Genomic DNA, 17229 nt, shown 5'->3' on the forward strand with positions numbered 1-17229 from the left:
ACACACACACACACACAGAGAGACTCTGTTTCACACACACACACGGATTTCGTATACTCTCTATACAAACATTTCCACTCAAAAATGTGCAGACGCACATCTTCATGCATTAAGCTGGACACAGATGTATAGACAGATGCACACTACATTTGCAAGCATGTGCATGCTAATGCAGGTGCACACAGATGTAGGCATGTGCATATACACATAGCCACACATGCACGCTCATACACGTCAATATATATATGTTAGCGCAAGTGGACATTTGTGCACCGACACACCGACAGAAAGAAAGAGACAGAGAGAGAGCGGGAGAGAGAGAGAGAGATGACAGAGGTGCAGAGCAGAGTGTGTGTGTGTGTGTGTGTGTGTGTGTGCCAGAGAGGCAGTAAAACACGGCGCCTGTAGGACTGCTGGGCCGGCCGGAGCACTCTGTCTCAATCGCTCTCTCTCTCTCTCTCTCTCTCACTCTCTCGCTCACTTTCTCTCCCTCCCTCCCTCTTCCTCTCTCTCTTTCTTTCTTTCTTTCTTTCTTTCTCTCCCTCCGTCTCTCTTTCCCACTCTCTTGGTCACCTTTCCTCCCCCTACCCCACTCTCAAACTGCCCCACACCCAGTGGTCACCCTGCCAGACTCTGAGCTCTACCCAGAGGGAGCAAGGCCCTTGGACTCCCCAAATCCTCCTCTGCTGCAGCACCCAAACCCCACAACATTCTACTACCACCACCACCACAGCCCTACAACACTCCACCACCTCCCCTAGCCCCACAACACCCACTCCACCACCTCCCCTAGCCCCACAACACCCACTCCACCCCCACCCCAACCCCCCCTTTACCGCACTGGGTCTCATGCGGCACAGAAGACACTCGTGCCCAGACATATCCTCCAGCAAACTCTAGCACATGGCACGGAGGACATTGTTCTTGTACTGTATGCTGTTTCACTTCATTTAAGCGAACATAAATAGCATACAGTACACATGCTGTTGTTGCAAAATGAACAACTGTTGTGTTATTCTATTTATGTCAATGCCAATCTGCTAATTCATCTGGCCAGCTATTGGCAGCAGTCTTTTAAAATCACAAAAACTCCCCATAGTGGGTGCTGTTGTTTTACTGCCTCTGCACAGAGCTCAGAACACATTAAAGGCCTAAGCCTTCATCTCCTTTGAGTCCTATGGTGACGTCCTACCCTGCACTGCAGATCTGTATGTGCAAGAGCATCTGCAGAATAACTTCAGGCTAACGCGGAGATATTTAGCTACCCCTTACCCCTTACTAACCCCTCCCAAGCTAAATATGGCCACTCCCAAAGACTCCAAATCACAGGGAGGGAGGTGGAAGTGATGTAGGACAAGGAGGGGGGGTGGGGTGGAGGGGAGATGAGATGAGAAAATCAGGCTCGGATGGCTCCACACGGAATCACAGTTCCAGCTGTGCCACTCTCCTCCTGGGACAGCGAGTGTCAACCTTGGTAGGGGTAGACGGATGGGAAGGATAACCAACTGACTGATTTACTAACAGCTCTCCGGCTGCAAGCGATTCACCTCACCGCAAATGTTTACAGCTTATGCCCCCCCCCCCCCCCTCTCTCTCTCTCTCTCTCCCCGGATGAGTGCAAGATGCATATGGGTGTTGTTGTGTGAGCTGTGTCCCAATGAGTCCCCGGATGAGTGCAAGATGCATATGGGTGTTGTTGTGTGAGCTGTGTCCCAATGAGTCCCCGGATGAGTGCAAGATGCATATGGGTGTTGTTGTGTGAGCTGTGTCCCAATCACAGCGTGAGGAGAGGAGCAGAGCTGTGTCCCAATCACAGCGTGAGGAGAGGAGCAGAGACTGAGTCCAGACGCCGTGTGACGTAAGGCTTCCACAATCTCCCATTGTCAGCAGGGTTCTCCATCATTAAACCAGCAAACTTTACATGGGTAGCTCTGGTACCAGAGAACAATGATGCATTGTAGTGCAACCCCCCCCCCCCCCCCCCCCGCCTCCAAAAGACAAAGGCAAGCTGAAAGCTAAATAAACACATACACTGAGGACAATTATTACAGCTCGAGTTATGTGATTTTATAGAGGTATACATGGTGTAATGTGTCCCCTGATGAGAATTAGACCCAGATGCATTGCGATTACATAAAAGAAAAGCTTTGGAAATGTTAAATCTTTTCCAAATAATATCGCCAGATGACCCCCATCACCCCCCCCCCCCCCCCCCCCCGCCCCCTCAAAAAAAAAAAAAAAAAAATTGCTGCCTTCCTTCGCTGCACCTCAAAACCTCAACCCCCGGGGCCAATCGGCATAGCCTACCCACATTGGGGATGCTCTGAAAATTGCTTCAGCATTTCGTCACACTGATGATAATTAGGGCAAGAGTCTGAACTCCTCCAACCCCGGACGAACCCCCTCCCCCTGTGCTCTAACCACCTCATGGGGCACAGACTGACATTGATACAGGCCTATTATAATGGAGCACTCACCACCAGCCTGTGGGAGAACCCCTAATGACCACAACGTTTTCCTGATCAATTGCTTCTCCTCAGATACATCGCAACACACATCTGTTACACACAACTCTTCAGGTCTTACAAAACATCAGCTCCGTGGAATTAACGGCCTATTCATTATATGTGGATCCATGCCGGATGGTCTGGAGTGTTGACGCAGAAACTCCAGCCTGAGGCAATAGCGGTTCCAGAGAGGGGACGGCATTTTCACTCCAGCTTATCACTTCACTGGTAAAGGAGTGGCAGTGAGGAAATGAGTCAAGTCAACAAATCAAAACACTAAGTGCACTCAACACAAAAAAAACCCCAATGATTAGTCTGCATATTCTGCGGATATCAAGCGGTTGGGGCATGTATCTGAACTACATGACCCGACATTTGGAACTTAGCCGGCTCTTACTCTACTCCCCTCTTAGTATTTCAGACGGACATTATGGAAATCAGCTCATGTCTGAATGAAGCAAAGAGAATGCTGAGATTCTGTTCATGTGCGTCGGTGTCGTTCACACATGTCTGCCTCTAAGCAAGCATCATATCTGAAATCACCCAAAGGGTCAGACATCCATCCGATTGACAAAGATCTGCATATTTGGTTATTAAGTGATGATGTAATAATGGGATAATAAATAGTTTTCCGGGTCCAACGGCTTTCAAACTCACATGTTATTCTCCATAGACAGTAAAATAAACTATTATTTTCCGCTATTCTGACTAGCCTTTAAGAAAATTGTCATCTTATACGGACTTGTTGCCTCAACCTAATCAAATCTATATTTTTCGCGGAAGCCTGGACGTTACCCATTCATATATCATCTGGCTGCATAGCTACAGTGATTACTTTGTTAAAGTTTAGCGATTTTGTTTTAAAACCGCTAAAACGAAGGTGGTGATGACAAAGTTTACAAGTAGCAAAACCCGTCTGGCTGCGCTAATAAACGTCTTTTCACAAAATAGCTGCTGGGTCCGTGACGTCGGACTTAACAATCGAATAGTGGCATATAGGACACGTCTGAAAGCAGCCACTGATACAGGCCAGTTCTGGAGCACTGGCCAGCAGCCTGCAGGAGAACCCCTAATGACCACACATTCTCCTGGTGAACGTCTTCTCCTCACACACCAACATCTGTGCTCAATACACAACTCTTCGAGTCTTATAAAAAACACCAGTTCCTCGGACTTAACTACTCATTTATTATACATGTCGGATAGTCTGGAATGATGACGAGGAAACTCCTGGGACAGCCTGGATAAGTAACGGTTGCAGGGAAGGGTTGGTAATTGGACAGCTAAGCCCTTCACTGGTAAATGAGTGGCAAATTAATTACAAATGTACTTGTCAAGACATCACAACAACTGGATAATCTGGAATGATGACAAGGAAACTCCAGTCTGGAGAAGTGACGGTTCCAGGCAAGGGTTGGTATTTGGACAGCTAAGCACTTCACTGGTAAATGAGCGGCAAATTAATTTCAAATGTACTTGTGGGTCACTGAATAGTCAACAAACCATTTTCTGTGGAAAGGTCGCTCCTTACTGTAAGATACTTGGCGGAGACCCCCCCCCCCCCTCACCCCACCCCACCTGCAGTCATCTCACACTCTAACCCAGGGACACCGAGACCCGAGACCCGAGACCCGCACTGAGACGAGTGGAACTGCACTGAGCTAGAATATGACCACCACATTCACAGGCACCTATCCGTGTCTCCCCGCTTCACATTCCATGTGATTACCTGCATCCAACACAGGTGGATCTCAAGTGCGTGGGTTAGTGAGAGAGCTGGGCGAGGTGACCCAGAGGAAACGGAAAACCTCCTAATAGCAGAGCCCTATGGCTCCATTCTCCTAACAACAACAGAGCCAAAGAGATCTTCTTTTAGGAGGTTTAACACTTTCTTTGAGTGGACTTAAAATGAACAAAATATTACACCAAGTTGCCACATCGCGCCACACTGCTTTGTTTCCATGGTGTTCTCCTGCCGTCTCACCTTGGTGCTGGCCACTCCGATCTCCGGTCCAGCGTTGATATGGACGCCGCAGTCCGTCTCCCTGGAGATGGAACTGCCCACTGTGTTGGTGATGCCTACGGTCAAGGCGCCGCGCTCCTTACAGTACCTGAGGGCCATCAGGCTGTCTGCGGTCTCACCTGGTAGGAAGGTATGGAGTCAAGCATGGTTCACTATGGAGTGATACTAATGGGAGTACCAGTACTACTACTAATAATACAACTGCTGGGCATTGCTATACAGTACAGCAATACCTGCTATGGAAAAGCATATGGAGTAATACTTTTATCACAGGAGGACTGAAGACATGTGACAACACATTGCCAATGGGATGACTGACTAGTCTGTCTTCTGTTACCTGATTGGCTGATGAAGAAGCACACATCGTCTCTGAAAACAGGCGTGTTCCTGTCCAGGAAGTCACTAGCCAGCTCGACCATGACAGGAAGCTCAGTCAGCTCCTCCAGCACCTGCCGAGTCTGCGCACAAAGACAGACAACAACATCCCATGATGCATCACTGCTGCAGAGCATAGACAGGCAAAGCTTCCACTGGCAGAAATCTCATATAACATACACAATATGAAACCATAAAGAGAGGCAGGGTAGTATTTGTGCGTTCTATGCATACTGTCTGACCGTTAAACATGTTGGTGGCATTGTTTACACGTGACACTGTTGCACTGTTACAATTTTGACATAAAAAAATAAACGTTTCACAACAAATACCGAAGTGTCAACATGACTGAAGTGAAGTCAGTTCAAATGCGTCAGTCTGTGGAATCCCATCATAAAGCCCATAGAAATACAAACTTGGATTAGTGAATCCAACTATTGGGTTCATCAACTACAGACCTCAAACATCAAACCTAACACAACTGACGGCAATGGATGACACATTGACATTGGGGTATGACGAGGCTGGTAAAAGCCTTCCAGATGACGTATAAATCTGTCAAGAGCCTGTCATCATGCGCCATGGATAGAGGTCCAATTTTCATACGTCAAAAGCGGTTTTTGGGTCAGTCAGCTATTTGAGCTGGAAGGGGGTGGCGAGACTGAGGAGAGACAGAGAGGGGGTGGGGGTGGGGGGGGGGTACGATACTCACAGCCACCCCAGCATGGTAGCTCGTCCCGCAGGCAATGAGGATGAGGCGTCTGCATCTCTGGACCTCTTTGATGTGGTCCTTCAGTCCACCCAGTGTTACTGATCAGGAGTGTGTATGGACAGACACACACACACACGCACAGAGGGAGAGAAAAAAAAAGAGAAGTTTTTCCATGAGTTTAATGTTTAATGAGGCCAATCTTTAAGTCATCCACCGAGAGCATATGAGATTGATGAGCACTCGAAGCGAAAGAGCTCTGTAGTCCAAGTTTATATACTCAAACATGTTATAAACCCATTCCATATGCTGCCCTTGCCAAGAGCAACTCGTGGATTCTAGTTACGGCAGTCGAGTTTAAAACAATTACTGTGCTCAACTTCCCGGAGTCCAGCTTTCGCATGGACAAATTACTCAATCGTGTACACAGTTTACGCAGTACCAATACAGCCATAAAGTCCAAGCTTACAGCTGACCTTGGGGGAATAGTGTCTGGGTTAAGGCCAGTTGAGCTGAATGCTGAATGGTAAGCTTGGACGGCTTGTGACAGGGGCATCAGCAGTAACATGTGCCTTTGCCTGCTTAGAACTCTCCGGTTTGGCAAATCCTTGCCGACTTCGTTTGTTCCTCTCACTAAAGTCCATCCAAAATTGACCTCATTCACTTTTATGTGTGATATTTGCTGGCACAACAGGCTGTAAACTCTGGACGAGACTGACACGAGTGTGTTGTGAAGGTCCACTACAAGCAGCCCTAAGTGATTGTTATCCACACAAGCCGCTCATCCAACTTACCCGTGTTGTCGTCGAAGTTCACTCTCCCTCTCATGGTGTTGACGACGGACTCGGGCTGCTCAAAGATCTCCTTCTGCATGAAGGAGCTGTAGTTACCTGTGGAGGGGGAACACAATCGGTTACACGGATGAGCAGCACAGGATCATGACCAGGCATGTCCAAATAAGGATATACTGTACATAAATCATCAATAACTGATCACATTTCACAGTCGTCCGCTGGTTGGGCAGGCAGCTCACTGCTCTGGGTTAGTGTGTGATTCACCTCACTGTGTGTGTGCTGTGTGTGTTCACTAATTTGGTTAAATTGGGTTAAATGCAGAGAAACAAATTTCCCTCACCGGATCAAAAAAGTATATATTCTATTCTATTCACTAGTCTGCGAAGGATCTCGGTCTAACAGAGCCTAAATTCTTATAGGCCCACTCTGAATCTGAACCAATTGAGAACAAAAACGTCCAAAGCGAGTGTTCTGCTTCTTCAGGCCTACTTCAGCCAATGGGAACCCACTTGTTGGTGCTCTTCCATGTGCACCAGCAATAAACAAACGCAATGCACTGCTTCTTCCAATCTACGGCATTTATTTGCTTTCCTTTCAAGGTTGCACTTGATGACCCTGTACAAGACATTTGTTTGCATGAAAACTTAATACAATACCATTTCTGAGATTTGGGCAGGAGACATGTTAGGTGCCAACCCGAGGAATGGCCGAGCCAAATGGCATCTTAAAACGCTGCACACTCAACAAAAACAAAATCAGGCAGCAGAGTAGGGAGTGGGACACGTTTCAGCAACACAAGCCTCTTCATGGCAGGCAACCGCTGGTAGCTTGAAGGCTTGCGTCACGCTTACATGCTAAACGGCAGTGGAGGAGCGTGATGAGGAGTGTCGTTTGTTTGTCAGTTCGCTTACTCACTCTCGGGCTAGGATCACCAAATGACAGAGAGAGACAGAGAGAGAGAGAGAAAGAGAGAGCAAGAGAGAGAATGCATGCGAGAGAGAAAGCAAGTCGGCAGCTGCCAAAAAGTAACGTGAAGAGTGGGATAGAACTGTTGCACAGTGTCAAGTAACAGCAATTTAGGTCAGGAAAATTGGGTTATTTCTCAATTGGTCTCATAATAGTGGTTGGAGGAAAAACAGGGAGGGGAGGGCAAAACCAAAGAGAGACAAAGGAAGTGCAACAGTCTCTTATAGTGTACTGCCCCCTTGTGGCGGTTTGTGTATGGCATCCCTTTGAGGTTTGAGCTGTTATAAACTCGATTGTTATGATTTCTACATCCCCACCAACGCAGGACATTTGAGAGAACACGGTGAGCTCCAAATCCTATTAAATGCCAACTATTTACGCTCGATTTAAAAAGAGAGACAGACAGTGTGTGTGTGTGTGTGTACGTGTGCCTGTGGTCGGGTAGGAGGCAAACACTGAGGAGTCAAACCATGTCGGTCACACACACACACACACACACACTTCTTTCTGCTGACAGAGTGAGAGAGTAGCTGGTCATGTGGTTCACCGGGGGGGGGGGGGGCAGCGCGTGTGAGAGGATGACTTTGATGCTCATGGGTGTCCTGGGGGCACAACAGGAACCAGAACTCTGCCCCCGCCCCCCTCCATTCCACCCTATCTCCTCACCACCCACCCAACCCATAAACACCTCCCCAGCTGAGTTCCAGCAAAGCCCACCACCCAATACAATGAAAGCGGTTATGGCAGCCATGTGTCAACGGTGCTTGACAAGACTACCAGTAACTCTGGGCTTAATGACAGGGCAGGGTAATTACCGGGTAGACTACCGGCTCAGGGGTCTCTGAAAACATAGCAACACAGCTTTAAGACCCTTTGGTTATGGTGATTGTGCGTGTGTGTGTGTGTGTATGTGTGTGTGTGTGTGTGTAAGAGAGAGAGATAATGACAGAGAGAGAGAGAAGGAGAGAAAGAGAGGGAGAGAGTGAGTGTGTGCATGTGTGTATGCTGTAACAATAACTAAAATCAAATCAGATTAGACATCAACTCTTAACAGTTATTAGCCACTAGACAAAGGTTACGAAAACTTTGCTTGCAAGCAACAAAACCTTTACTGTATTCATCCCAAATTCCAATCTCCTAGGATTGCAATTCTTCTGTTCCACATTGTTAAAGTTACTGATTGAGATATCAACTCTATAACGACTTAAGCCATGACATAACATACAACACAAAAGTGTGTTTATTACCAATTGCAAAATCTGTAACCTTGAGAGTGTTTTTTTGTTCTACAGTCCTTGCTTTTTAGAGGTACAAATAAATCACACCTTTCATAGAACCTGTGTGCTGGTCGCCGGCTGCAAATTCAAGGTCTGAGAGATAAAGTTGAAATATTATGGGAAAGGGCAGTGAACGGATGATGTACTCACACGATCCTGACCTAAAAAAGCATGAGTCCGTTGGTTTCTGTTTGGTCTTCTACGAGACGATCTATCAGAACTTTTTAAAGAGCCTATAGATGGAAATGAAACGTCTGGCCTTGGCCATGTCGGCACAGTGCACGCCCCTGTTCCTGAGGGCACCACAACACCCTGTGCATCTGGGCAGGAAGAGTGTACGTACGCCTCTGTTCCTGAGGGCACCACAACACCCTGTGCATCCTGGCAGGAAGAGCAGAACCCGGATCTCAAGACTGATAAGACAGCAGCCTCATGAGCCCACATGACATTAATTTACATTATTGATGATCTAGATCAGCGGTTCCCAAACTTTTTCCCCACGTACCACCTTCTACGACCTGACTCGGCTCACGTACCCCCACCATCCGACACATTAAAAAATATAACACATTCTATTATATTATATATAATTAATTATATAACGCATTCCAGGCATCCTAATAAGCCGCCTTTTTGAAAACAATCTAAACGAACGTAGCCTACTATAGAGGTTACAAATGATCTCCTTTAAGGTCATGTTTCCATATCATTATAAGGCCGTATTTGGAGAGACGGGTGCCCACATCCAAAAAAGTTTAAACAGGTGCCAGACAAATAAACGTGTCAAAGTAAAGGTGATGGTCTGCACACTGTAATGGCTCCAAAACTAGTTCTTTATTATTTAAAAAGGCAACGTTTCGATCAACAGATCTTCATCAGGGCCTGACGAAGATCTGTTGATCGAAACGTTGCTAGTTTTGGAGCCATTACAGTGTGCAGACCTCCATATCATTTGAAACAGAACATTTGAAAAGTAAATTTTGAACACCTTTCTGCCCTTTTCATCTCGCGTACCCCCTAGAAGCAGTTCGTGTACCCCCTAGAACACGTACCACAGTTTGGGAATCCCTGATCTACAGTAGATGATGCTCTTATCCAGAGCAACTTATAGTGCAGTAGCGCACTATAGGGAGAGAGCGTGCCCTGGAAGTAGCTGGGGCTTATATGTCTTGCTCAGGGACACAATGGTGGTGATGGTGGTAGCTCCTAGGATTGATGACCTTCTGGCTTTCTGTGTGGAAGCCTAGCTCCTTTACAAACAGACCATCACCACCGCCGCCAATTTCTCCGAATCATCTAAGTGTAATATTAGCATTGAGAACTAGACCGCTGGCATGTTTGACTCTAACGCAAGGGTCTTTCAGTGACAGGCGTGCTAGGCACTCTGACAGCTTCTGGACCAGATCTCAAAAGTTTAAGGTTTAAAGCCTTGATTTTACGGATTTATCCATCTTGTCGTTGACAGTCTGGAAAGGAGGTTGAGTGTTTTCTCCAAGCCATTTCCGCAGATGAAATCTGAGGGCTGTTTTAGTCATCTGGTGTTCTCTAGTTGTTTTTCAAAGAAGATTTGATTGGGATACATAAATTCCTGGACAGACGTTTTTCCCTCAGAATAGGCAAGGAGCCTCGCCTCCTCTTTGGCTCTGTAGATGATGAGGATTGATGATGTTGGTTGAACACAATGATTCTTTATTTTTGTGTGGCTTAAACGTTTGAATGCCATCTTTTTTGTTGCATGTTTTTCCCTCTTGGCCTCCCATTGAAAATCAAAGATGAGGACATATGACGGGTAAAGTGTGAGGTCATTCAATGAGTAAAATGTTTTGTGCATCAACTAAAGCTACAGTGTTGTTTGTGGCAGGATTAAGCCATCTCGCCGTTGGAGGATTTTGTTCATGCTGTTAAATTAGCAAATAGACTAATCATCTAAATAAATCAGATAAATCAGACATATAAATTACTGTAGGGCCCATAAAGTCTCTCAATACCATGTTTACTATCTCTAACATCTCTAAATCCCTTACAGGTGTACAAACAGTGGCTTTGCATTGTTTGTTTATTGTCTTCTCTATGCTATTTATTTTCCAACAGTCTAATATAGCATACCACTCACTGCTGGGGTTTGTATAGTCCTGCTGGGCTCTACGGTATATCTGGATACTGCATGTGTGCATAACTAGTGAGGGCAAAGACATGTGGTCACACATGATATGTATAAGTAAAGAAGCGTGATCAACACCTTAGTGCTTCAACTGGGTGCTTAAACTTTCTTGATAATAAATCAAAGACTTTGAAAATAAATGAAGCAAGCACTCAACAGTTTCTTTTACTGCCTGAGGTGATTAAAAAGTAAAAGAAACTGTTGAGTGCTTGCTTCATTTATTTTCAAAGTCTTTTCACACACGAGATGTGCAATGGCACAGAACACAATCTGACCCAAAAGCAGCTGCAGCGCAATCCTCTAATCTGATAAGGCCGACACATAGACATCACATAGACATCACAGACATCGGCTCTCAGGAGCAAGAGACGATGAACATACGAGAGATAGGTTCACTGTAGCCTGAAACGCTTCCTGTCAAACACTATTTCTGTCCTTTCAGCAATGGACCCTTAGTTTCAGCAGCGACCTCAGTTAAAAACAAAATACAAATAAAAAGTGAAAAAGGCTCATAAGATGTTGACTGTATCCTTCATGAGTGTTTTGAGAGTGTCTTAAGAAAACCCAAACAGCCTGGTCTCACTGAAATATCTAACCAAACATTTGGGACTTCAGGAGAACTGCTGAGATGGAGAGCTTTTGAACTAACTGGCAGTTTCACTTCAATGTTTTAGAGACACAACGGTGTGTGTTTAAGTACAGTATGTGTGTGTTTGAGTTTGAGTGTGTGTGTGTGTTTGTATGTGTGCGAGAAAGTACAGTATGTGTGTGTATGTGTGTATGTGTGTGTGTGTGTGTGTGTGTGTGTGTGTGTGTGTGTGTGTGTGTGTGTGTGTGTGTGTGTGTGTGTGTGTGTACACAGACGATTGCCCACCCTTCATGATCTGCTGCAGCTCCATCTGCAGGGTCTGGATGGCGCGTGCTGGGTGGTCTCCAGCCGTGCGCTTGATCCTGTGGATGGACAGGCGTCCGTCCGACACCGCCGCCACGTCATCGTCCTCCAGGAAGATCACGCGGTTAGTGTGCTCGATCACCGCACTGCCACGACAACACAAAACGACAACAAATGAATGACTCGGGGGGGTCAGTATCTCAGGAGACATTTTTGAGTCTGGACTAGTCCCGAGTCTGGACGCCGTGTGTTTTATGACTCCACTGCATGCTGCGCTACTAACATCTGCAAACACATCTGGGCCATGATTTACAAACTAGCAGACGAGTGTCCAGACGCGTGTCCAGACGAGTGTAAACACTGCCCACCTGGCATCAGAGGCGAAGTAGTACTCCACGGCCTTCTCCTCCACGGGGAACAGGCAGGTGTCTTGGTCCAGCCGGGGCAGGCTGGTGCAGCCCTTCTTGTCCTTGCCAGCTGAGGGGGGGGGAGCCAAAACAAAACACCAGTTTGTGTCAGTGGCGGGTTCTGCTCACCGACGCATTACAAATGCTATTGTGTGAGAAAGAGCCAGAGAGGCATGGCGTCTCTTGCGGAAAGCTCAGTGGAGAAGAAATAAAACACAAGTAGACAGACTGACCGACCGCCATGGAGTGGGGCAGGAAGAAAGAGATAGAGAAAGAGAGAGAGAGAGAGAGAGAGAGAGAGAGAGAGAGAGAGAGAGAGAGACAGAGAGAGAGAGAGAGAGAAAGAGAGAGACAGATGAAGAGATGACTGTGGACCTACTTGAGCGATACAGGATGGGAATGTGGTCAGTGGAGAGCTTGTGGTCACTTCGTACTCCAATCAGCAAGGGCCCTCCCCTCCTGGATGTGGGCACACACACACACACACACACACACACACACACACACACACACACACAAAATCAACAAAATGGCAGTCAACAGGAAGACAGCATCAAAACCCTTTTGACAAGAGTTAACCTGCTGAAGAGACAGGAAAAAGCTCATGCACGTGCTTGCCAGCATCAGTGCTAACTTGCTGTTTAGGCCATAACAACTCCTCTCCCAACTTACGCCCATTCTCAATTGTGGCTAAAGCAACACTTTAGGTTTAGGCATTTTTGGCGGCTGTAGAGCTCCCTCTAGAGTTGCAATGTATACATTATATGTATAATGTTATAAGTTAAACTGCTATTGTAAATAGCAAACGTCTCATGACTTCCACCTCTCTATACACAATGGAAATGCTTTTGTTGTGAGAGTGAAGGATTAACAACAGTAGGGGTGCAACGGATCATCATTGATCCGTGATCCGTTCGGATCAGTATCTTCGGTTCGGCACACACATGATCCGCGGATTGATTTATAATAATTATTAATAATAATGTCCGTGTGTTCTTCTGAAGTAACATGCGTGTCCACAAGGCATGCTTCTAGTCCCTCCCTGCTCTGCTCCCCTAGCCTGCCTGCGCGTCTTTTCTGCTCTCACACACACGTTATTAGCGGTCATGCCATAACCAGCAATACATGGCTGCTAGTTTAAGTGCTGATGTGGCTGCATAGCAGCAGCACAATAATAGCCTAATATCAAGTTCGTTTGTGCTCACTTACATCTCAAGTTTGTTGCGCACCTACCTATGCTATGATATTTAGGTAATTTAGGCTTAGCCTACTGTTGGGTTCAATGTCAGCAATAAGCTACACAACATTGGCTAACTTGTACATCTGGAGATAGCTTGTGCTCACTAAAATCATAAAGGAGCATTGCAAGACACTCATCTCTTTTATGATCCCAGAAAGATTTTCTTCAACTTGTTAGTTTTATTAACATGTATTTTATCTAATGAAATACCCTTGTCATCATGCACTATATCCAACTTATCAAGAATAAAACCGTGAGACTGAAGCCTAATTACCCTCACGTATTTCTTAAAGCGACAGGGACTCAATTACACACACCTCCTATGCGCACTCCTCCACAACACATTAAAGATAACTAAATCAGTAGGCCACACAAATGACTAAACATTTGTAGCTACTAGTAATTATGCAGATTGTGTGTGGAGGGTCAAGCAGAATCTTGGATGGCCACTGGTGTGAATGATCACACAATATTCAATATAAGGTGATTAAACACCAAATCAACTAAAATGGTAAAAAAAAGCATCGAAAAAGTCATTCTTGACTTAGTATCGGTATCGAAATAATAATTTTGGTATCGTGACAACACTAGCCTACTTTAAACACATGCTGAAAGTGCTTGAGCCACGTTACAACATCCCGTCAAAGACAAAACTATGTTTATTTGTCTTGTCTTGTCTTTTTTTTTTTTTTTTCTGATCCGAAAAATGATCCGATCCGTGACTCTTGATCCGAGGAACGATCCGAACCGTGACTTTTTCGATCCGTTGCACCCCTAAACAACAGGCAAAAACGATCTCCAAAGAGCTATATCTACTGACAAGGTAATGTTTTACGATTCTCGCAAGTTTTGGTGGGACGCCGTTCTTGGATGTTGCATGGCTGGTTTTCTCGGTAAGTTCGTTCACCACCAAATTGGCTTCGTAGGTGAAAAACGAAGGTTTTGAACGAACCACGGTTCTATGAATTTCGGATGACCGCCAGAAGAAATGAAATAGAACTTGCATAGTGTACCTTTAATCGCAACCGGAGTGAAGGTGGGTGGAGAGACGGTGTAAGAGCTGGGGTTGAGAAGTACTATAATAATAATAATACATTTTATTTTTTAAAGCGCCTTTCAAGACACCCAAGGTCGCCTCACAAAACAAAATTCAAAATACAGGCAATTAGCCTACAAACACAAAAACACTATGCCATACCTGGTGCCTACTGCCTGTCCGGGGTAGTGCACACTTTTGAAGACCAGGGCGAAAGCTCCTTCCTGACAACAAACAAACAAACAAACAGATCAGTACAAGTGAGAGTTAAACTCTGACACTTGTGCCTAATGACCCTTCACATGGCAGCCCCCCCCCCGCCCCCCCGGCAGCCTCTCACCAGCTGCTGAGTGACCTGCTCCACCAGTGTGGTGAAGCTGATGTCATCGCTCTCGCGGTTGTCGTACATGTACTTCACCAGCTTGGCGATGGTCTCGGTGTCAGTTTCCGACTCAAATTCATACCCTTTGCTGTCCTGAAAAAAAAAAAAAAAATAGAAACAAACAGAGACAATGAGCAAAGAAAGAAGACTTCAAAACTCTTTTAATGTTGTATGACATCTATTTCTACATCTGGGTATCTACCAGTCCTTACCAAAAACTTTCTCAGGTCCTTGTAGTTGGTGATGATTCCATTGTGAATGACAATGAATTCTGTGAGGTGAACAGTAATGTCATAGTGAGTGGCAACAAACAAATATCTACAAAAGAGCAACAACAACATTTCACATGTCCACACAGACCTTAAAAAGCAACCTTAACAGTTTCTTGACCTTAAAATAACGTTTCCAAAGTCATTGTGATAACATAACCTCATGACGAACAGCACTTCTGCTATTGTTTAAGTGGCCCTCTGTAGGCGATTATCAACCTTTCTAGTTTCGAGTAGGAAACTGCCCTCGCCCCACTCCCACACTCCCTTAATACTTGCAAATACAGTACATGTCTCCAGAGAGTAGATGCAGTTAACCCAGGGGCACATGTTTTTTTGTCATTGTTGTTTTTAAATACAATACAAGACTTATAGGTATGCCTCAAAGCTGGACATGCAAGTTTATCTCGAAAACTGGTTTCACCTGCTTTGCATCCACTGTATTTCAAATCCTTTTAACATTGTCCAAGCTTTTGCTTCAAGCAACCTTTTGTTCTTAATCCCTCGGGTGTTTCACTGTGTTGTGGGTGTTTGCATGATAAAGCCAGTTCCAACTAATTACACAGTAAGTGGTTACAAATCAACAATTACTCATTGCTTATTGCACAACTATTAAGCATAGACAGCGCTTAAATCGACTAAACCACTCACACACACACACACACACACACACACACACACACACACACACACACACACACACACACACACACACACACACACACACACACACACACACACACACACACACACACACACACACACACACACACACACACACACACACACACACACACACACACACACACACACACACACGCGCACGCACGCACGCACGCACGCACACGCACACACACGCACACACACGCACACACACACATCTTAAAAGATTACGGACTTCCAAAACTTCTATAGTTCCTGCTACAGAAACCCATCCACATCATTCCTCCTCCTAAATGAAACTGCAACCGCAGACCCATAATTATTAACTAGCTGGTTAGCATGGTCTAATTCACATGGATTCCCTTCAGTAAGGACAGAAAAAACACAACCATGGAGTGGTAGGCAACCATCTCCACGTCAGATATAAGGCAGTGTAGCAAGTGGACCGCGAGCATGAAGGGGAAGTGAATTTGGAGAGTCTGGTAATGCATTATACTGCATTATGTAAGACCAACAAATCATGCTTTTATGAACACTCCCCCCCCCCCCCCCCCCCGCAATAAAGACAGACAGAGACAATGTCATGACATGACACTATTTAAAAAGGCAACGTTTCGATCAACAGATCTTCGTCAGGCCTGACGAAGATCTGTTGATCGAAACGTTGCCTTTTTAAATAATAAAGAACTATTTTTTGGAGCCATTGCAGTGTGCAGACCATCACTTCTACTTTGACACGTTTTTTGTCTGGCACCTGCTAAAGAAAAATGTGTGGATGTGCGCACCCGTCTCTCTAAATGACATGACACTATACCATACCAATTGCATTGCAATAAACACTCATGCATCTACTTTTCGCCTTTTAGGAGTTAGGAGTTAGAGACTGACAGACGGACAGACTGACTGACTGACTGACTGACTGACCGTTCTTCTTGTCTGATCTGTGTGGGTGGCTGTTGAGTTGGCTGGGTTCTCCGTGGGTGGCCCAGCGGGTGTGGGCAATGCCAAGGTGAACGTCAAACTCCACGTCCAGGTCAATGTCCTGCTGTTCTGCAGATGGCAAATGATGTGGCTCGGGTTAGTCTGTGTGTGTGTGATGCAAACACTAACAGAGGCAAATAGATAAACAATGAGGACTTACACGGAAGAGGACGTAAGGGAGTTCCTTGTTTACTTAGGATAGACAGTGCAGTGAAGCACTACGTGGCAATGGGGGCGTGTTTATAGGGTCTATGCAAACCACCTTTAGCTCAGCGAAAAACTGAAAGCTTAAGATGGGATCGAAATGCTTCCACGTACACGAATCTTCAAACTAACAAGCCACATTTCTCTCATCTGTGAACTCAATCAGTGGGGAAAAAGTGGAAGAGACTAATTAACTACACATATTTGCTCTTACTGTGAATCTCTTCATCCAGCGCCTTGACTTTGCCCCTTTGTTTGATCAGCTGGATAGACCTGGCATTTGTTTCCCAGTCCTTACTGTTCCCTCCATCGATGCCCACACCTGCAGAAGAGGAGCAACAGA

General features: G+C 45.7%; 1 protein-coding gene across 1 annotated transcript in view; it reads right to left on the reverse strand.

Annotated features, from left to right (window-relative positions):
• Positions 1 to 17229, reverse strand: part of LOC134088587 (glutamine--fructose-6-phosphate aminotransferase [isomerizing] 1) — a 38282-nt gene that overhangs the window by 16852 nt on the left and 4201 nt on the right. Inside the window, exons 3-14 of the mRNA XM_062542625.1 lie at positions 17101 to 17208; positions 16626 to 16751; positions 14982 to 15040; positions 14728 to 14862; positions 14550 to 14611; positions 12491 to 12570; positions 12073 to 12181; positions 11687 to 11850; positions 6409 to 6504; positions 5618 to 5715; positions 4868 to 4988; positions 4492 to 4649 (exon numbers count right to left, since the gene is read on the reverse strand). Coding sequence (XP_062398609.1) covers positions 4492 to 4649; positions 4868 to 4988; positions 5618 to 5715; positions 6409 to 6504; positions 11687 to 11850; positions 12073 to 12181; positions 12491 to 12570; positions 14550 to 14611; positions 14728 to 14862; positions 14982 to 15040; positions 16626 to 16751; positions 17101 to 17208 — 1316 coding nt within the window. The remainder of the gene's footprint in view (positions 1 to 4491; positions 4650 to 4867; positions 4989 to 5617; positions 5716 to 6408; positions 6505 to 11686; positions 11851 to 12072; positions 12182 to 12490; positions 12571 to 14549; positions 14612 to 14727; positions 14863 to 14981; positions 15041 to 16625; positions 16752 to 17100; positions 17209 to 17229) is intronic.

The sequence above is a fragment of the Sardina pilchardus genome, chromosome 8 (genome assembly GCF_963854185.1).
Source record: "Sardina pilchardus chromosome 8, fSarPil1.1, whole genome shotgun sequence".
NCBI lineage: Eukaryota > Metazoa > Chordata > Actinopteri > Clupeiformes > Clupeidae > Sardina > Sardina pilchardus.